Source organism: Zootermopsis nevadensis, unplaced genomic scaffold (genome assembly GCF_977971745.1).
Source record: "Zootermopsis nevadensis isolate Lab colony 2312 unplaced genomic scaffold, Znev_1.0 Znev_ptg000001l, whole genome shotgun sequence".
Taxonomy (NCBI): Eukaryota; Metazoa; Arthropoda; class Insecta; order Blattodea; family Termopsidae; genus Zootermopsis; species Zootermopsis nevadensis.
In genome coordinates this window covers 17,783,736-17,805,936 of record NW_028259133.1, presented here as the reverse complement: position 1 = coordinate 17,805,936, position 22,201 = coordinate 17,783,736, and the positions used below count along the sequence as shown (strand labels likewise).

General features: G+C 37.8%; 2 protein-coding genes across 4 annotated transcripts in view; one reads left to right on the top strand and one right to left on the bottom strand.

Annotated features, from left to right (window-relative positions):
* The window catches only part of LOC110830547 (spermine oxidase), a 241,955-nt gene that overhangs the window by 144,982 nt on the left and 74,772 nt on the right, over positions 1-22,201 (top strand). For all 3 annotated transcript variants that reach the window (XM_087344969.1, XM_087344965.1, XM_087344974.1), the window contains exon 2: positions 19,303-19,350. In XM_087344969.1, the coding sequence (XP_087201095.1) occupies positions 19,324-19,350 (27 nt within the window). In that variant the 5' untranslated portion in view covers positions 19,303-19,323. The remainder of the gene's footprint in view (positions 1-19,302; positions 19,351-22,201) is intronic.
* The window catches only part of sr (zinc finger domain-containing protein striped), a 150,678-nt gene that overhangs the window by 91,013 nt on the left and 37,464 nt on the right, over positions 1-22,201 (bottom strand). The gene's annotated exons all lie outside the window — the stretch shown is intronic.

Here is a 22,201-nt window from a genome sequence, read left to right as displayed (position 1 = left end):
TTTAAATATAAATAAGTGTGTGTAAATGTATGAAACGTGGTTTCTCACATGAAGGCAAGAACATCGGTTTCGGGTATGATTTGAGGTTTTCACAGCGGTGAGTATGAAGATTTCTGTCTTCTGGGTTGTTGCGCTGTGTAGTCTGGTCGATGTTTACCAACGTTTCAGAGGTCATACTGCCTCCGTCATCAGAGTATGAAGATTTCTGTCTTCTGGGTTGTTGCGCTGTGTAGTCTGGTCGATGTTTACCAACGTTTCAGAGGTCATACTGCCTCCGTCATCAGAGTATGAAGATTTCTGTCTTCTGGGTTGTTGCGCTGTGTAGTCTGGTCGATGTTTACCAACGTTTCAGAGGTCGTACTGCCTCCGTCATCAGAGTATGAAGATTTCTGTCTTCTGGGTTGTTGCGCTGTGTAGTCTGGTCGATGTTAACCAACGTTTCAGAGGTCATACTGCCTCCGTCATCAGAGTATGAAGATTTCTCTCTTCTGGGTTGTTGCGCTGTGTAGTCTGGTCGATGTTTACCAACGTTTCAGAGGTCGTACTGCCTCCGTCATCAGAGTATGAAGATTTCTGTCTTCTGGGTTGTTGCGCTGTGTAGTCTGGTCGATGTTAACCAACGTTTCAGAGGTCATACTGCCTCCGTCATCAGGAAGATTCATCGCAGCGCAACAACACAGAAATCTTCATCGGTTTGGGTTGTTTGGGATCAGGGTTCTGAAAAGAGGGTTGCCGGAGAAAAGTGCGAAATTAGGGGCTCAATAATTGCGCTCTTCACACAATTATGATGAGGTGGTCTAATCACTGGAACTGAGATGGGAAGGGCACGTAGGAATCATGGGAGAGATAAGAAATGTATCTAAAATTTTAGTTCAAAAACGTGAAGGAAGGAGGTAACTGAACAGCCAAGACGTAAATGGGAGGTAATGATAGAATCTGTTAACACAGGAAATTAACCTTCGATTTATATAAAAGGCAGAGAATATTTGGCTGCTTGAGCGACTTTCTTATCTGTTTAGGAACTCTGTTCCATGGAATTAGTTAAATAAAAAGAAGACAGCTTAAAGACGACAGCAAGCGTATTAAATGACGTTCAGATGAAGATTGTTTTTAATGGAGTCTGGATAAGGTTTGTGGTGTGTTGAGTCTGATGACAAGCTTTCTTATTCTTATTCTTCTTATTTTCTCCATTACAGAGGTGTGTATCTGTAGAGCTTATGTCAGACTGTTCAGCTGCATGGAGGATGAAAAGGCGAGACACTTCAGTCCCGAAGTGTGAAGCCTTATCGTAGGTTCGTGGCCTAATAGACTAATCGCCCGTTTCCATTCGACGCAACAACCCAGAAGACAGCCATCTTCTGAGTCACAGCCGTGAATACCTCAAATCCTCCATTCTCACATTGGTTTATATGTAATGTATTGTGATTTGTCTTATTTGTCTTGTGGAAGTGTCCTGTAATTGAAGAGTTGTCCCGGTGTGAGGCGAATGCGTGCCTCTATGAGTTGATGCAATCGATGTTTAATGCATATCCTCAAATAGTAAGGTACTTAACAAAGTTGACTGACAACTGGGGAAATATGAAATTGGTTTTGAAAGAGTGCAAGACTCTGATGATTAGCGAAACCTGCCAAGCCCACAACCAAGGCCAGTAAAAGTAACTGATGCATATTCATTCATAGTTACAGGTTCAGTACACCTGTAGCTTATAGTTTTATGTATGGAAACACAGTTTTGCTTATCAGTATTTTGACTGCCAGTATTTTAACATATAATTACTCCAAAAATGGCGGTGATTATTTTGAAGCCGACGATTGTAAACAAATTATGAAACCTTAAATCTTATCGCAAAGTTAAATCAGGCCTAGTTTTTTTTTTCATGGCAGCGAAAGTCAAGCTAGAGATCGTGTTAGATATTTGCAGGATTAGCCTGTGTCCATTAAAATGTATTAGGTAACGTATTTATAAATAGGAGGGGCAGATTTTTATATACGGTGAGAAAAAAGACATGACATTTTAATAACATCTGTTTTGATTCAGATCTGCATTTTTAATGGCGTGTTACTTGCCAATAATTTTGCGTATTTGTTTCGTTCGATCGATTGATCATGATGTTTAGAGACGCATTATCATATCAACAAATTCCATTTCGAAGGTAACAGTTTCTCAACTAGACAAGATACTTCTAGAATTTTATATATTTTCCGAGTAAAATTCTGTGTCCATGTAATCTTTCCTTCCTACTGATTTGATCTCCCTAATAACAATTTTGTGGATTACGAAATTCGAAACACCCTATCATGCATATCTTTTCTTATTTCCTTGTATTTCCTCTCTCTTGGGTCTGAATATTCTTTCAAAAGCTTGTCTTGAAATACTCTTCTCAATCTATGTTCTTTCCTTGATCTGAAACGCCAGGACATCCATATAAGAAAACGGCAGGTTTTAGGAGGACCGCAAGATCTCAGTTTGGCTCTGTAATTCCACTTCACACCACATGCGATGTAGTGTCGCTATTTACATGCAATTGCTGTTGGTTATGGATAGACCATCTGATGATGGAGATTTACTTGCAGAAACACTTTATGCTTACTTACACTACCAGAACAAGGGCTGAGTATCTTATTACTTAGATATTTGTACTAAACAGCTCCTTATAATTATAATTAAAACTTATTCAGCGGTGTTTCTGTTACTGACAGTATGACAGCAAAACCAGAAGAAGGCTTATCTCTGCTAATATAAAAGGACACGAACGTGAGCCGGTTCTATCCGTCCCCTGTCTTCATAACACCCTGCCTTCCTAAGAAGAGCTTTCTTAAGATGGTAAAGTTGCGTCATATTGTGATATAATAAGTATATATTAAATCTTGTCCGTCTAATCAGAATAAATTCTTATTAAATATTAAAATATTACAATAATTAACATTTAAAATATTTAAAATATTAAATGATGTTCTTTATCGAAATATTCGATTTACATTAGATCATCATGAAAAATGATGAAAAAAAAAATAAAAAATAAAAATGATGATCTAATGTAAATCGAATATTTCGATAAAGAACATTATTTAATATTTTAAATATTTTAAATGTTAATTATTGTAATATTTTAATATTTAATAAGAATTTATTGTGATTAGACGGACAAGATTTAATATATACATAAGAGCTTTCTTGTTCTGTATCCCCCATTACCATCCTGGTCCACCAAATCGATCTTTTCTGAGATGTTTCTACACAGAAAGTTGTAGGTCAGTATATTCCTTGTGTCTTACAACCTAGACACGTAGTAACGTCCTATGGTTTACTGGCGGGAAAATGAAAAAGCTCGAAATAAAGATGGAGTGCTGGAAGCTTGGAAGCTAAGCACGACAGAAGGAGGATACCAAGAACAGAACTGCTCGTTGTAACGGGGAGATACAAGGTCATATGTTACAGAACCCGAAAACTGTCATGGGTTCCAGTCCTAGTGAGGATGAGTTTAGGAATAATAATTTGTTCGTGTGATATTTTTGACGTTATCGAATTATCGGGGCTGTGATAATCTTTCGGGTAACAAAAATTGATATTAAATTTAACCATCCGTCGATTTTCGCAGCTGTAACACAGCAGGAGTTCTGCTAGTACTGAAATAAAACCGTGAACGTGCAAAACCGCGGTTATCGAATTGCTTGTGATGAGAGTCACCTCTATTAGTGAACGAGCTTATTCCTTTTCATTTTTATAGTTCAGTGGAACAACAGATGGCTGTTGTCCTTTACGTGTCCGAGAAGTCATTTGCCTTTTGAGTAGCGTCACTGAACACTGCATGGCAGGGAATCTGAAAGGCAGCTTGTCGTCACTTCATTTATAATTAAGTACTTCATTTATGATAAGCATCCGGTTTCGGGTGATACGGACGCCAGATATGTTTGACACAGAACAAAAGTAAATTATGGAAAATGGTATATAATACCTTCAAGTCTCAGAAAGCAATGTTTCTGTTTGTATTCATTTTGACAGGGTCTCTCGGTATGGGGGAATTAATTGAGTCTATAGATAATGTCTCTGCAGGCGGACCGTTTGTTTCGGTGTCAGTTGATGCTGAAGGCTTGAAAATGTTCCCTGTGTACTTTGTTTCATGGTATATGATGGGTATTAGTTACTGACTTTAAAAAAAGCGTTTTAAGTTGCCTTAGTTATGTAGCGTAGAAATTTTGGGCTAATTGTGAATGATGAAAAATTAGACAGGGTAGTATAATGAAAAATAAAATCCTCCGCTATTGACTCTGTAACCATAAGAAAGAATTATTCAAGTCTTCATCCCCCGTGGCCTGAAATATGTTTCACTTTGCCACGCCATTATAACACGGTCACTGGGGGTCCTAATAACGATACAACGTCACAACCAAGTCTCTGTAGATACCTCTTTTTCATAATGATCATCCATACACCAGTGATATCACTGAGGCTACCTGAGGTATTTGTTGAATGTGTCAAACTTTGTTGGCTTTTCAGTGCTAATGTGGATCCTGTACTTGTATTTTGGCACCGAGTAAATATCAGCAATGCGGCTTAAATGTGCGGTATTATAACCCTGGAACTACATAACATTAAACTTGGTACTGTAGACTACAATAAATTCTGTCAAGACATTTTTATTTTTTTTACAAATATTATTTACTTTAAAGGCCAGTCTATTAAGGACTCGATGCATTTTAATCAGCTTTTATAAAGCTGTAGAAAAACAGGAATGCTTCGGTCTGTTGTTATGAAAAACAAATGCATGCTTCATAGTAAGCTCGTAAAGAATCGTATATATTTCGTTGGGCCGAGTCTCAAGAGCGACATTGGAAGATGACGGAGACCTTCGGGTTCTTAAGCGTGTCAAGACAAGTCGTACGTATCACTGACTTCAACTCTGATTAATAATATGTATTATTGTTCATTCAAAACGTCTGGTTGCGTATCAATCTCAGAGAATCTTCGTGTTGAACTAGCACGGAAGTAATGACCCTTTCTTAAAAAAGAAGTGATACAGCGCGCTGCCTCGCAAGAGACAGGAGAACGAGATACGTTCAATTTCTGACAGGTTTATGTTCTAGAGTAGTTGTGAATGATGTATGGATACTGAGGTGAAGTAAAAAAGGATTTGAATTTTTAACAGTCCATTTCAAGGACTCCAATTATTCCCAGACACATATATATGCAGCCTTCTTAACGTATCATACAAACAGGATAAAAAGTCTAATATTTATTGCTGGGTTTGTCCACGTATAGGTACGACTTCTATCCTCTATCGATTCCCTATGTGACATTAATAACTTTTAATAAATTGATATTGATCTCAAAAGTGTACCTTACATTGTCAGTACCTTCTGGATAAGAAGTATATTCAAATAGCAAAGACATCGAATATGTCTAATGAACATGCTGTCTAAACCTACTGGGTGTTACTCTTCATGTTCGGGGTTCGGGGTTCGGATCGTAGGCGTTGACAGTGTTTTATCGGTTTTTGTTCAAACTTTCTGAAATCGAACCCACTCCTGATTTTGCGATAATGTTTTGTCAAACAGGGACGAACAAGTGAGACTGTTTGACTCAGGGCTGTGGAGTCGGTACTAAAATCTCCGACTCCGGCTTCGACTCCGACCCCGAATCCTTCATAAAAGCTCAATATGTATTAAGAAGGGTAAACCTACTAAAATGGTAAATGGCACCATAAGAGATTTTATCATCACCACCTGAATCATCAGCCTACATTTTAGACTTATAAAATATATTTAAATATACGTCTAATGGATATTGCAGAAATCGGTTGATTTGTAGACAGTTTGTATTCTTAAGGTACCGGGACCAAAATTACAAAGCATTATTCGAAAATGTGACTCAACGCGTCGTTGAATCTCCCTAAGCCTGAGGCCGCCGTCGTCTCACACTGTACAGAAATTGTTCTTAAGATTTTATATCGAGGTCGGAGTCGGAGTCGGTACATTTTTACCGACTCCGACTCCACAGCCCTGGTTTGACTATGCTTAATTGCTAGTGCAGGTATAAACTTGGAGTCGCTTAGTGAGGTTTTAAGTTCACGTGGTGGCGAGTGTGATGATGACTGTCTTCTATGATGTTGCGCCATGTACATAGTTTGGTAGAAATTGGCCTACGTTTCAAAAGTGCTTACTGCCTTTGTCATCGGGGCGATAACTAAGTCGCTCGTTAAAAATGAGTTAAGTTGTAAGAGGAAGGTATACGAATGAGTGGAAAAGTTCAGGGCTACCGTCGATTGTAGCAGGTTGCATAAACCAGAATGTCCACGGCACCTGAAGAATGTCTTTTTTATATAAATTGTCCTCAGCATTTCCTTGGCCCTACGTACTTATCTCGTGGATGTATTACCATTGTAATATTGTGATTTCTAAATGTTCGTTTTGTGTCCAATAAAACCTTACAGCTCAAAGTGAATATAAATTAACTTTATATATACCGCATACCAAACTGTTTTATCCCATACAAAATTTAATAAATTACGTAAATTGTAGACGTCAACTTTACACGAGACAGGTTCTTGATATGTTATATATTTAGCGAAAGACTGATTGTAATTATTGATTTTGTATCTGTCAACCTGCAGTGAGACAACTTCTCCATTGTATATTTATATGAGCAATGAATGGACATCTAGGAGAATGTTGTATGTAAGAAAGTAGATAATATATTTAAACATATGCGTATTTAGTTTGTGTAGGTTTACTGAACATTTTCATACTAATTTTAATCCTTCAGACATTAGATTCCTTTGAAACATCACAAACGTATCTCCACTAGTTCACGCTTTCTGTGAACGTCCAAATATTAACTGCTTACGCCATTTTAATCAGACTTCCTACGAAAGTATTTATAATGCGTTCAATTTAAAGTAATAATACTATCTTGCCTTGTACCAAGCAGATGTTTTATATCCTGAAAGGACAACACATTTCCCGTTCAACTTTGTTTCGACCGTATATTTTTGTCCTAACATGCATTTCCCACTCAGTTTGAACGAAGAATATCAGGTCATTTATTTTATATTTTAGTGTCTGTTCTCCGTGAAATTTTAAGCAGGGATATTCGATTTCGCTTTAGTTGATTTTCCTCTTAATGCATCCAGCGTGCCATCAGATTAAAGCAAAACACAGGAAGTCTTTGAATTCGAAGCTCGTTTATATAATAAGTATATAAAATTCAGTTCCTACCTCAAAGAAAACACAACACTTTTCAGTTACAAAGATCACCAGGTTAAAGCTGTTTGAGGAAGTAATTGTAGTTTGTTCTGAATGTTAAGCATGCATTTCTGTTATCTACCAGTGAGTTTTACAGAGTTAAGGAAGGCAGTAAAAGACTGTAATAGGCGTGCCTTGCTTGAAGGTCGTATGCATTATGATAATTTATCATTGTTTATGCTTAATTTTGTAAATAAAGTCCTTATGTAAACAAACGTTTATATTTATATTAAGGTATTATGAAATGATTGTAGCCATATTTGTAACTTGAAAGCCGTGGTTTTACATTACACGTTTTGTGTATCAGATTGTACACGCCGCTGCTCACGGCAAGGGGGTGTCCAAATTATAAACATCGGTCTCCATGGCTAGGGTATGAAAAGTGTTGCAAACAGCCGCCGTTAGTGTTGCCATTGAGAGTTCCGAAGGGTTGGACTACTGCGAAGAAATATATGGCATGTTGCCATACCAGTTCCACGCCTGATGACAATAAATAAGCATCTGACTATATCAAACGAAAATATGCCTGCTGTTTAAAATATATCAGTTTTTTAACAGGATTCTGATTCGTTGGTCTAAATATTTTATTTTTTTAAGGACGACTTCCCAGCGGCATAGGTCACGTAACGTCAAATAGGTGCTGAATGGGGAGATAAGATCTGAGTGGAATGAAGTGTTCGAGGGCTCTTTGAGATACTATTCTAAAATGCATACATGTGGTCTGAATAAAACCAAGAAAGGTGTCAGTGAGGGCGGAAGTTAGACCCGGAACATCCCGAATACGTCCTCATCTTGGATGTAATTTTTGTCTGTCCTCAATTGAAATCTTTTGGCCACTCCTGCCTTAAGCACCCCGAGCTGGTTCAGCTTAAACTTCACACAAGACGATTCCATTAGACTGAAGTGGGATTAGCACTCGCGATTAAGCGAGTCTGCGAATGCCACGTGGTTTGGTACAATGAGAGGTTTATCCTGAGTGCGTATGTATTTCTGTTCGTGGCAGGAGTAATTTGTTGCAACTCAAATTCCGAAGTGTTGACGTTGACCCAGTTCTAAACGTTACTTCGCTTCACATCAAAAACGACACAAATCCGACACGTTTATGACTTTATCTTCCCTAAGTTGTCTAATGCAAATTATTCAGTCCAGCGGACTGCAAATTTGAAATCTGCCTTGACGACATTCAGTCTTAAACACAGTTCTGATGTCAATTATAACTTGTATTTTCTTAATATTTTAATATTTTCCGTCAAATCACAATTTTTAATAAGATAATAAAATATAAAATATTTAAAATATCATTTCACGTTCCGCATCGAATAATCGATTTACAAATTGGAACGTAAAAAACGTGATTTGACGGAAAATATTAAAATATTAACTTAATTCACAATATGACGCAAATATACTACCTTTGTATTTTCTTGAAGGTGACTCTTCTCAGACGTTGCGTCGTGTAGTATAAGTATACCGACGTTTCAGTAGCGCTTACTACCTCCGTCATCTTCGACGTGTTTTCACATCTCTGTAAAAAATATCGCTCCTTTCGTTATTTGTAATTTTTTCATTTATTTAAGTTTTTACGTTTTTTTCTTAAAATTTCTTTTCCTTGTATTGTCTTCCAAATATATATTTATATTCTGGTCCTATTATTTTGTTGTCTTCTTTATTTTATCGCGTTAATAATTGCTATATCAGTCTTATTACTAGACGTTAAGAGCGTACAAATATTATCATCACTATTATTATTGTTTTGCTATTGTGAGCCATTCTTTTACGTCATTCTTCAGCTGTCCGTTTCAGCCTCCCCTCCACTACTCATGTATTATCATAATTATCATCGGCGTTAAGTAACGTGAGTGCTGTATGTTTAAGGGATGTCAGGATGTTTTCAGTGAGATGAAGTGTTATTAAGCATACGTCTAAGTATTAACATTTTAGACATTGTTTTCTTGATAGTTAGACACACTTTATTAAGATTTGTTTTATCAGTTTCATCAGGATTTACAACTGACGCTTGACAGGCTAAGCGCTGCGGTGTTCGACTGAGTAACATCGGTTTCATTCTCTGATCAAAATACCTAATAGCCTATAATTCGGTGCCGCGGCCGTAGGACGCATGCTGGAGTCACTGGTTGGAATCCCGTTTGGAACACGTATGGATTCTCTTCAGCAAGTTGCTTGCCATATGTCTTTCCGCCCGCCTCCGAAATCAGTTACAAATGTCGGTTTTGTAGACCACTTGAAACTGCGTCCGTCTTGCCACCCTTGTTCTATCGATGTGAACTGCTCTGAAGCAATTGGATGCCCAATCGTTTCTATGGTGATGGTTCATTAAATAGTTTGTAAATTTGAATAAGATTAAGATGCATTTTTTAAGGAAAATTATAGAAACGATGTAGCGATTGTATGAACTGTTTTAACGAGAGAATGGAAATACGAATCATTGTAACCACTCCCTTGATATCTATATTGTGATACATTACAAAGACATATGTACCACCCACTTTAGAATTCGATAACCTTCCATTTCGCCCACAGTGTATTGATAGACTTCGAATAAACCGCGTATTTTCCTGAATAAAAAAACCAAAGTTGCGTATTAAAGTGCAGATGTCCTTGAGCCTAACATGAAGACGTTTAGGATTGTATTTGAGAAATCCGACGGATTATATATACCTCTCTAGTACCTTCACGTTCTGGCCATTTTACGACCCTCACACTGGCATCAGTGTTCATCGGACGGACAACTGAGTTTGCTTCACTAGTGGCGGAAAGAAACATTTCTAGAGCCAGCGACTTTAATATCATTACTCGTTGTAATTAATATGTTAAGCCAATGTATTATTCGCATTTCTTCTGGCAGTTGGGTTTTTGTTTGTGGTACATTCCTTATTTGTCTGATACAGTTATTATGCATTAGTTTTGACTGTATAAAGTTCAGTTTTTGTTTCTAGTCTTCAATTTCGTTATAAATGCAATTAACATTCTTGTGCTGAGAAGCGGATGACACTACATAACTTGTAATCTGTTTCCTAAGACATCAGATAAAGACTGAATATCATGCTCTCAGTATAGAGAATGGATAATTGCTGCATCCAGTCTAAGACACTAAATTCTATCCTAAGTGCAGCTGGTCTTTCAAATAAAAATAATGCAATAAAAGTTTAAACACCATAGCGAATAATGGGAGTGTTAGAAACATATATTTTGATTAATTTTTTATATTCTGCGTTAGCAACCCTTTTTACGACACGGATAAATGTATTTATGTCTATTAAAATCGGTTAAAAGTTGCATCTGTGTGTCCCTTTGTCAAATGCCTTGGTAGGTCAAAGTAGGCGTGTCTAACACGGTTCGTTCACTTCACGGGCCGACGGGCCTCATGAAAACTATCGTCACTTTTCTTGTTTCTTTTCTGGTAAGGGTACATGACTTTTTAAAAATCAACCTTATTTAGTACTTCCTTCCAACCACCGAATGACCCATGTTTGAAATCAAATCCCATAATACTAAAACCCTTTAAAGCCTAATGGTAACTTTATGGACCAGTTGCTGTAACAATAAGCGATTGTGCATTGATTGGTTTTGTACGATTCTCAGTGTAAAGAGGGATTATTTCGTTAAACAGCATCAAGAAATTTATCTTTGTAACGGTGTTTCTTTTGTGATACAGACTGAATTCTTAAATATTATTTCGGCTTCAAAGAGTTGCCCCCCCCCCCCCCCCCCCGACACCGCTTAAGAGAACCGTTTGAATTACAACTGTTCATTATAACGAAGAAAAAAATGTAAAAAAATCTTATTGGCTTTAAATGTGCATTATTTGTTTATTTAGTATTATATTGGTATCTTCAACACAAAATAATAGATTAAATTTTCATGTGTGGTATAAAAATAAGTTAGAATGAAGCTCCCTCTTGTGTCTTAGCGTTCTAAGGAGGAAAATGTTTTATGTTCTAAAACTTTATTTTGAGTTTTGTTTAAAAACGTTTTAAGGGCGTAATTGGTTTTATGATTATTTCAAATGCAATTATAATGCTGTAGTCCTGTATGTAAGTCCTAAAACGAGGGTTCTTTTGTTTGAAATCTAAAAATAGTTTATGTAGTGTAAAATTATTTAAATTTTAAAACGAATTATTTTTCCAATAAAACTATGAACATTTTAAATAATAAACCGAATTTGTATTGACTTAATCCCTTCTTACCTAGCAGCAAAATATATATATTTGGAACGTAGACGTGATAACAGGTTTTGATCTTAAAACTGACAAGTCTGAAAGTTAATTAAAACATTACGAAAATTTCCATACGTTGTTGCATATTATTCATTACTAGACATGAAAGTTGGTCCAGAAGTTTATCAGTTCTCAGTCATCATTTTTCGCTGACTTACTGAGTCAGAGTGGTTTAAATGACTCAACTACTGTACTCAGATCAGCAACACAAACGTGCAGACAATTAAATTTAAAATTGAAGCATTATTTGATATAGAAATAAATACAAACGAATATACGATACGACTTTGGAAATTGATTGATGAAATTAAGCAGAACTACGTTAGTCACATTAAAAAGGATCCATAAAAAACAAATGGACTGGTGTATCAGACAGAAATGTGTAGACACACCGGGCAACTAATTCTGAGTATGCCTTAGAGAACACGAATCGAAATCATCAGAATAAAAATAAAAATATTTCCCATCATCTTCACCTGCAGTTTTATAATATCCTCATAGTTACTATTATATAAACATTGCTTTGTCTATAAAAACTTTTCAGAGTTTGATTTGAGGTTTTCACGGCTGTGAGTCTGAAGATGGCTGTCTTCAGGGTTGTTGCGCCGTGTAGTCTGGTAGAAGTTTACCCACGTTTCAGAGGTCCTTGCTGCCTCCATCACCAGGGTGATCAGAACTACACGGCGCAACAACCCAGAAGACAGCCATCTTCAAAACCTTGCCACTTTAAAATTTCAATATAAAATTAAGTTTTTTTATCGCAATGAAATCCACCAGCAGACACGTTTCATCTTGGAAGCTCTGATGATGCCTTGTAGTACGTCATGGTTTTGCGGAACACAGTTTGCGTAAAACCTTCCAGGACATGAATGGGTCCATGTGATCATAGGCACAGCCAAAAAAGGCGCCTTTTTTGCATGCAGATTAGTTGAACGTAAACTAGTTGACCTTCAGTCCCATTTGAGGGTTAAAGCACTGATAGAGTCACGTGTTCGATTTCCGGTGACCGTTCAGGAATTTTGCAGACTTGGCCTCAAACAGAAATTTTTATAACGAAATCTGCAAAGATTCCAATGGGTTGTGTGAAATTTCTGGTGTGCAATATTGGAACGAAATTCCGTTTGGAAATTACTGTCTTCTGGGTTGCTGCGCCTTGTGGCCTCGTTGAAGTTTGCCGACGTTTCAGAGTTGCTTGCTACCTCTGTCATCGGGATGATTAATAGCCGCATTGTCCTGATGATGCAGGCAGCAGGTACCTCTGAAACGTCGGTAAACGTATACCAGACTACACGTCGCGACATGCCAGAAGTCGGTCTTCATAGTAATTTTGTGTCTGCAATAAAAGTTGCCTGTCATATTTAATTTCCGTTCTTATTGGTTTGTATCGTATTTCATAGAATGCAGTTTCATTATCCTTGCATCAGTGGATATGAGAACTTCAAAACCATCGAGGCAAGGAAAAGCTCAACGCATTTGGAAGATATCTAATCTCCGTTGGAGCGTACGTTTCCTCTCCTGTAATATTCTTCAATCCCACCAACTTAGAGAGAAATTAAATAATGCAGTTTCTTATATCCTTGGTGCAGTTTACGGAATGCGTTCCCAAATGAGCAGGCTGTACAAATTACCCGGTTGTTACAGATCGTCGGTTGTAAGGTAATTAGTCTGTGAGTATTTTATAAACCTGCTCATTATACATACACATTGATAATTAATATTATACCTCGCCCAGTACATCCATAGGAGGACTTAATGTGATCCAATAAGCTTAGTAATTTACGACGAATCAATTAGACTGCGTACTGAAAGTTCACGAGGTTCTTTTTTGTTTTATTTTGTCTATCAGTTATTTTAATCTTAAGCTGTAGATTGTTTCATAACAAAATTAATACAAACTATTTATATTCACTCATTTCCCTGTCTTTGTTTTGTGAGCGGAGGGGCCCTTGGTTGCTGGGTGTTGCTGTGAGATGAGGTAGGGGATTGTTTACATGTGCGGGACCTCATACATATTTATTATTGCGATGGATCTTGAGGTCGTCCACACGCTCCCAGCCCAGCTTATGCCCTTGTAAGGTACTCGTTCCCTCATACCACTGCGTGGTGTGCACTCGAGGAACTCAGTTTTACGCTCAACACTGCACTTCTCTCTTTGAATCTTGAATTTTATTCACGTACCTTTCTCTATCTTCCTTCATTTTCTCCTTACTTTCTTCTGTTTTCTCGCTTTATTCTTTCAGATCAGCCTGAGTCGTGACGAGTCGACGTGTTTTAATAATCAGATGTTGCAATGAACGTATTGCGTTAGCATTTTTGTTTTGAATATTTTTTCAAGCCCTGTTCATTTTAAAGGGGTTTACGTCTAATATCGATATTTACAACGCCAAATTTTATGCGCTTCTAATCAGAGTGACAATTTATTGATTTGGTTTTTGTAGGTTTTGAACGAACGCTGCTGACCACTTACAGGACTACTCGGCATGAAAATTCAGAATAAAAACTTTTTCGTCGTGACAACTCAAATCTGAGAGGACAGTTTGTTGTTTGTACAAGATTTATAGAGCAAATGTCTGACTTTTGGTTTTACCGAGAATTGGTAATAATATGTCGTATTCTTTAGTTTGGTTCGTAGGTTATTTTGAAACGATATATCAGATACGTGTGTTAGTTGAAATATGAGGTGTGGTAAGATTGTTATGAAGCACATTTCAAGAAAGACGTAACTTTTTTCTCGTGTGTGAGCGCCACCACAGTATGGCGTATAGGAAGAGTGTTTTATTACTGTAGGATACCACACCAATGCACAATACAAGCCATTCGAATCAAGGGATTTCGTTGTGATGATCCAGCATTCAGTATGAAATGGTAGGTAATGCTATCCTTTCTGGTTTTAATTTACAAATCATGTAGTGTGAAGAATAGCAATTTGATGAAGCGTCTGTCTATACATCACAACATTCTTCCCATCATCGCTTCTACGAGGTTCAGAGAATGAGGTACTTCTTTCCAAAGGTCAGCGTTTAAACCAAATAAATCAATCCTGACGCTCTAACTTATGTTCATTAAAGTCCACGTCTAAGATATGTCCTCCCCCTCTCTTACCACTCGTCTGCAACCTGCATTCCATTGTACAGTGTTGCATTGCATCTGCTGTGGATTGTGAACTTCAGCAGTGATATGACATACAAAACTCTCAGAATTAAACCTTGATTTGGAAGTGTATGTGGACTGTCTGCTTTCACATTTGTCTTGTTACTCATGTCACACGCAGTAAAAGTGACAGACTGCGAGATTGCTCACAATGCTTGTATAATTATTTGGATGTTTTCAAAGTAAATGAAATTTATTACGAAACACCCGTACGAATTCACATCTTTTGTCCAATAAGTGTACTATTTTGAGTTTCATACGGTGACATTTTACAGCTCGTATGGTAGCTAGCGTCTCACAGCCGTCAAAGTAGGTTGATGCTAATTTTACACGAATGATTAAAGTTAAAATGTGCAAACAATGGTGAATAAAACTGCATTTTTAACGAAGGACAACAGATGTAATCTCAAAAATTGTTTCTCTTGCCAAATTAATGATATTTTGATAAATTAAAAACTAATGAGGGATCTCAAAAACTTGTAAGTACTGAACATTTGTACATGGTATAAACATAAGCGTGCATCTGATTGTCTACGGATTTTATTTGGAAAATTTTTAGAGTGCTGTGTGTTTCATGAAATACAAGGAACGATAATTTGTGCTTATACGGTATATTATGTTTTATGTGTGTTGACAGTGGAATTGATGACTGAGCAGTGTATGATCTCTGTTCTTGATTAACGCTGTGAACAATAGGTTTGTGTTTACAGTGAGTAGTAGTAGTAGTAGTAGTGATTCCCGGAATTTAATCCACGCGTAACTTCTTCTTGAATTTGATTTGTTACCTTCGTTCATAAATATCTGAACTTTACCGCATAATCTTTGGATATATTACATGTTTTATGTCGTGATTTTGTGCTAAATTCTGGCGACGAGATTACGTCAGATATTGTACCGAAGAGGCATCTCGTTAGAAGCGGTTAACAAGATTCTGATTGTCCCACGGTTCAGTGACTGCCTTGAGTCTAATGAATTCCGCCATGCATATCTGATTAACTTCAACATATTAAATTACAAGGTATTTTTATCTGGTTTAATACTTTTTCAAGATTTCGAGCTGATTATAATATAGTAACGGTGTGATTAACTTTGTCCTTTAACCATGAATGTATCGGCAGCCTTGAAGTCTGTATTACTATAGTAATTAATGTCTGTGAGTGAGTTGTGGGGTACGCTACATTACAAGAAATAAGACTGAGACCAGTTACAAATGTAATGGCATGCGAACAAGATGGAGCTAAGTGCTCGTCCTTTCAAGATTGTTCAAAACAGCCTTCAAGCAGTATAGTCAGCAAAACTGTGTAAGGATTTATCTCAGCATTCCATATTCATAATTGTTGGAAAGAGAGAGATCCTTCATGACGATTAATTTCAACTTTGCCTTATAATAGACCATCAAGATCAGGAAAACAAAGTTTGGTTGTAATTGAATGGGAGATATCAGTTTCTTGTCTGTGTTTATGTTAATTCGTTGGGTTAAAATATAAATATGAATAAAACTCTCGGTTATGTTCTAGTAAGGAAGTTAACAAATTACTCGCTTTTTATGGAACCCGGAATTACATTACCATTTTCATAGGAACGCGCTACCGATCCCAATCAAAAGCCATATAAATGCAGTTCACATCCTCCTGCCCTGTTTCACTAATACACATTTTAATATTATTCTTCCATCTACGTCTAGGTCTTCTGGGTAGTCCCTCTCATTCAAAGCTACATTCCCCGCCCTTTCCATCCTCCTCGAGTTCATATTTTTCTGTTACAATTAAAAAATACTTATCAATATCTTGTTACAGCGAGAAATAAATTATTAAGAAAACGAACTGTGTCCTGATGAATGCCATTTCAATTTGAACACCGCTCAGTGTAATGAACTGGCTACTCTGAAGTCAGGAATCGGAGAATTAACAAGTAGCTGTACGGCGGGACAGTAAGCCTACTCCTTATAGAAGCTATAATTTCTGTACCAACATTCAGGGCTCCATAAGATTTATTTCTAGTGGCAATAAAACATTTCTATATCTTGAAGCTATTAATTTCATGGGGTGTGTTCTGTTCTATTCAACATTATAAATTATCGTAGCAAAAAGGAAATTATGTGAATGCTATATATTCTGCCAGGTTTCCTTTTAAATCTGTTTCTTGCCCATAGAACTTTGCTACTAATTAGTAATAAACAAGAAATTTCTTTGTATTTCACAATGTTGTGAAATGAAAATGTTTACGCTAGGCAGTTCATTTCAAGGAAAGTTTCAGACGATTCTACAAGTGATTTGGTTTAGTGATTCCCTTAACGTAAAATGTTCGTCTGTGGTAAATTATCTGGAGGTTTGGGTTCTGATCTTGTCACTAGCATTAGTTTTCTTATGGGTTTCAATTGTTCCTTCCGTTCTTTTTATCATTTTCATCAGCCTGGCAGTATCAATGATGCAAGTTAAATTATAATATACATTTAAAGTGGTCTTCTGAATTTGTTATGTAGAATAATAGTGAGATTTCATATTTTCATAGAGGCGTGTATAAAGATGAATGTTTTCTGGGATGTTGTGCTTTGTAGCCTGGTAGAAAATTGCCGACGTTTTAGAAATGCTTACGGCCTCCATCATCTCCGTGATTGTGGAGATAGTAGGCACCTCTGAAACGTCGGTAAACTTTTACCATGCTACACTCCGCAACATACCAGACGACAGTCATGTTCGTAATTGAATTATTGACCACAAATTGAATTCCACACCCACAGTAACAAGTCTGCGACACTAAAACGGGTCCCTCCTGCTGTAAAAGAGAGAATAGACATGTTTCTTCCTTGCTGCAGTAACCATTGTTCAAGTACGGGACTTTAAACTAAGGAACGCATATAACGACAATTTTGACGACTCATGATTGTGTTTTCTTTTTTGTGTTGTTGTTTTGCTAGAATAATGTTAGATTTCTTGAAGTCGATGGACTCGCAGAGGCGCTGCACGTGTCATTCAATTTGCTGAGACTGTTTTGTAAGTTTGAAGTTCCTTTATGAAAAGTTACACTATAAAAACTAGTTTCTGTCTGGGTGACAAAGCTACCATTCAGGTTTACTGCCTCTCTTAATAAGACAGTGCATATACAGCGTAGAAATGTTTTCTTTTTATTCCATGTCCATATTTTTCAGTGTTGAGTCTTTATTCTATTGAAATGTTGTTCCTTCTGTGATGCTTTAGCGTACCCCAAGTAATTCTAACCAAGGAATTCTGTCTTTAATTTATATAAACCTTCAGGCTACTTTACGCATGTATTTCCTTCTTTAAGTGAATGGAAAATGTCAGTGTCATGTCAGTGTTAAGGATGATTTCAACAGAAGGACGGAAAATTCTCAGGCGGAGTGACGTTAAATACGTGTATTTCTTTTACGCGTTACGTCTGTCTGCTGTCTAGCTACTGAATAATGGTGCCCTATATCGGGAATTTTATCAAAGTTTCTCAACGGGTTTAAAAAACTTGCATGCATTCTATGAATTGAGGTTTTCACAGCGGTGAGTATGAGGATTTCTGTCTTCTGGGTTGTTGCGATCGCCTTGATGACGGAGGCAGTATGACCTCTGAAACGTTGGTAAACATCGACCAGACTACACGGCGCAACAACCCAGAAGACAGAAATCTTCATACTCATCGCCCTGATGATGGAGGCAGTATGACCTCTGAAACGTTGGTAAACATCGACCAGACTACACAGCGCAACAACCCAGAAGACAGAAATCTTCATACTCATCGCCCTGATGACGGAGGCAGTATGACCACTGAAACGTTGGTTAACATCGACCAGACTACACGGCGCAACAACCCAGAAGACAGAAATCTTCATACTCATCGCCCTGATGATGGAGGCAGTATGACCTCTGAAACGTTGGTAAACATCGACCAGACTACACAGCGCAACAACCCAGAAAACAGAAATCTTCATTTGCATGCAAGTTTCGTTAGCAGTCTAAATAAATTGAAGCTTAAAATAAACTCCAGTAAATTAAATTTGTGAATAAAAATTCTCGTAAAAGTAAACTGCAGATTTTTTGAGAGAGAGAGAACTCGGTCGTAGAAAGGGTAAAGAGAGAGAGAGAGATATTTTTTTGTGTGTGTGTAGGCCAATAGCAAATTTAGTTGGTTTGACGGAATCATTTACCCCTTCCAAGGAGTGACGGAAGAGAAATCATTGGGTGAAATCAGTCCAGAAGATCGTGGAGACAAAAGTCTGAAATGTCAGAATTTTTTCGTACTGACGCTGCTTATCGCCGCAGAAGACTGATGTCACGTTCTCCCCACGAAGAGTTCACACGCTGCCTGCAGTATTTACGTGAATATTTCTAAATAAGAGAGATACACGCAAATTGGTGATCAGAAAAGCTGTAAGTAAACGGCTTTGAGATCGAGGCCTAGTTGAGGAGGAAAAGAGTGTGACTGTGTAGATCAGGGTAGTGGCCAGTAGCGGATTATGTCCACACGGTAATGAACATTTGTGTCGCAGAAAATACGCGGAACTGTCAGCTTCTTAAGACGGAATCTATAGATTTAGTTTAAAAAATAATAAATTCTTAAAAGAAATATCTAAATATCATTTCCCTCATGAGGCTAGTTTAAATGTTTTGATTTATTCTTTTAATTATAAAGTACTAAGTCTAATTCAGAATTCTTATTCTTCCAGTACCGCTAGAACGCTCAGCTCATGACATCAGGCCGCTCAGCGTCGAAGGTGAGTACATGAAATTACAATTGGGGTTTATGGGCGTTTATGGAGGACCATGAATGTTGTGGAATCAGTGCTGCTTTTGGTTTGGGAGACACGTGTTATTCCCATGTCAATACTTGCTCATTATTAGTAGGGTCACTCTCGTGGAACTTTATTTGTTGCTTTTATATGAATCACGATTATATTCTGCCAGCGAGCCTTGTATGTACGTCTAGCACCTGAGCTTCAAAACGTGCTTTAGTGCCGTACTTTCGAAGTATGCAGTCTGGCATTTCATAGGTGATTACTGCTGCCATCATCAGGGCGTTGAGCAAGCCGGCCGTAAAAATAAAGTTAAGATACAGTAGCTCGGCGAACAACACCGAGGTCTGGCCAAATTTTAGGTGCCTCGGGAAGACTATAATTATAGCACTGTAAATAAAGGCGGTTGGGCGCGCTAGTAATAATTATATTTGTAGACTTGTTTGTGGGATCTACCGTACAGTGTGATAGACGTAGGGTATCGGTCCTTGGAAAACCACAATTACTCTTTTATCGGTCCGTAAAAGGTTTGAGACCACTATAAACTATTCCTCTGCTTGGGAATCATTAAAAATGAAAAATTGTTTACTAAGAAAACAGATCGCTGTACGCAGATCATTCATAATTGGTTCACCTGAATAGGAAGTTTCGTCAGACTCAAACATTATCTGAACAACCAATCACACCACTCCTGTTCTACAGTATGCTCATAAAACTGCAGAACATAGTAAATGTAAAGTTGTTCCGCTACACGCCATGTAAACGCTTAGGGGGAGAGTTATATAGTTAGTATTCATTCTCAACCTCGGCATTAGAAGGGGGTGAGTGGTCTGCGTAAAGCACCGGGGGCGCTTTGCCCCTGGGAAAGGACCCCGGTACCGATTGGACAGGAGGCTGGGTGGACTCCAGAGCCAGTCTGGAACCAGAGGCTAGATTAAAAATCCTCTGCCTCTGTCGGGGATTGAACCCCGGTCGTAGGCGGTTGTTTATTTATTTATAAGATTTATTAAGCCATACCAAACACGCAAGACAGTAGCAGATGCACCTTAACGACTAATTTGGGAGTGAGACTTGAGGTTCTCACGGCCGAAGCCCTGAAGATGGCGTCATGATGTTCCTCAGAGACGTTGGAATCTACCTACAAGTCTACATAGTGTTATAACCTACAAGACGAATATGGAAAATTGGAGAATGTGTCTAAAGGCTGTGTCATCCACTTGGCGACATCGGTATTGAACCTTGTATCAGTGACACCGTAACTAATATATCGGAGGAACGTGCTGACATCTTCTTTAGGGTCGAAACGTGGTAATTTTAGGGCTTCGACGCATTTCGATGGCCAAAAAAATTGAACAACGAATGTGGACCGCTCTGAAAACTTCTCGGTTTGTTCGGCTTGTGGACTGTGACGTCACACCGCTATGTTGTCTTCATTCAGTGAGAGCTAGACTACAGCAGTAATATGGACGATACATTTATCACCAAGACTGTAATGATAGGGCTATTTAAATATATAAACACGCCCATGAATTACTGTAAGCATGAGCCTCTACTCAAAGAGCCAGTCAGTCATACAAATAATAATAATAGCCTAATGAATGGATTGCCTCTTATGTATTTCTTAGCGATACAGTCTAATTGAAACTGATGGTTATTAGAGTGTCAAAGTTTTTTTATGTTCGCTCGTTATGGGCATAAAGTTTCTATGCACAGAAACGACTACTGATTTGCTAGATGAAACGTCGGTCATTCTAAGCAGTTCATGAAATGCCATTTATTTTATATTTTGGTTTCTTTGTTAATTCTCATTTCTTGTCCATGTCTTTTGTCACCTAGTCATTCCATGTCCTAGGTTGCGGACGTATTGAATAAGCAGTCGCTGACAGCCAACAAGGGGGGATTTCCTTGATTTTCAGTTTGGCGTTTGGTAATAATAACAACTTTAAGTAAAATTCGAAATGTAGTACATTTTGATGAGAAATATTAGTTTGAAAATGTGATGGGCAGATACTGCGAGGTGCGATAGTGGTTAAAATAATATTATTAAAATTGATGTATATGAAATAGAATTTTACTGGATGAGAGTAGGGTAACATTTTTGGTTTTTGTGAACATGGTACTGAACATTCGGACTTTACAGAAGCTGGGAATTTGTTGATCGGCTAAGCAGTTCTGAACTTTTTTAAAAAAATAAAGAGTTATCTTTTTGAGGCCAAATATCAAGTGGCCTAGAATAGAAATACGAAGTTCTGTTAGTGATGTGTGTGCCAATGGACCAACAAATATATATGGTATGAGTTATAATAATGTGAAACAGCTGTGCGTCTTTATCCAGGAATTTCAATGCCCGAGTAAGCATCGAAGCAATGCGTAATACAGTTGGATCAGGGAACCGATGTGGAAAACAAAAATAGAATTAATAAGCATAGTCACGACGGACGCCCTATGCACCAAGGAAGTAAAAGCAAGGATAGCCATGGCCAAGGCAGCTTTCGTCAAGAAGAGGATACTTCTCACTAGCAAGTTGGGCTTGGAGATGAAGAAGAAACTAGTGAAGTGTTACATATGGAGCAGAGACTTGGACACTCAGGAAGAAGGAACAGAAATACCTGGAGAGTTTTGAAATGTGGTGTTGGAGAAGAATAGAGAAGATCAGGTGGACGGATCGAGTGACCAACGAAGAAGTATTGAGGAGAGTCAACGAGCAAAGAAACATTCTGCAGGCGATTACACGAAGGAAAGCTAACTGGCTGGGACATATTATGAGAAGGAGTGGATTACTGAGTGATATCACCGAAGGCCAGGTTGAAGGAAAGAGAGGACTAGGAAGAAG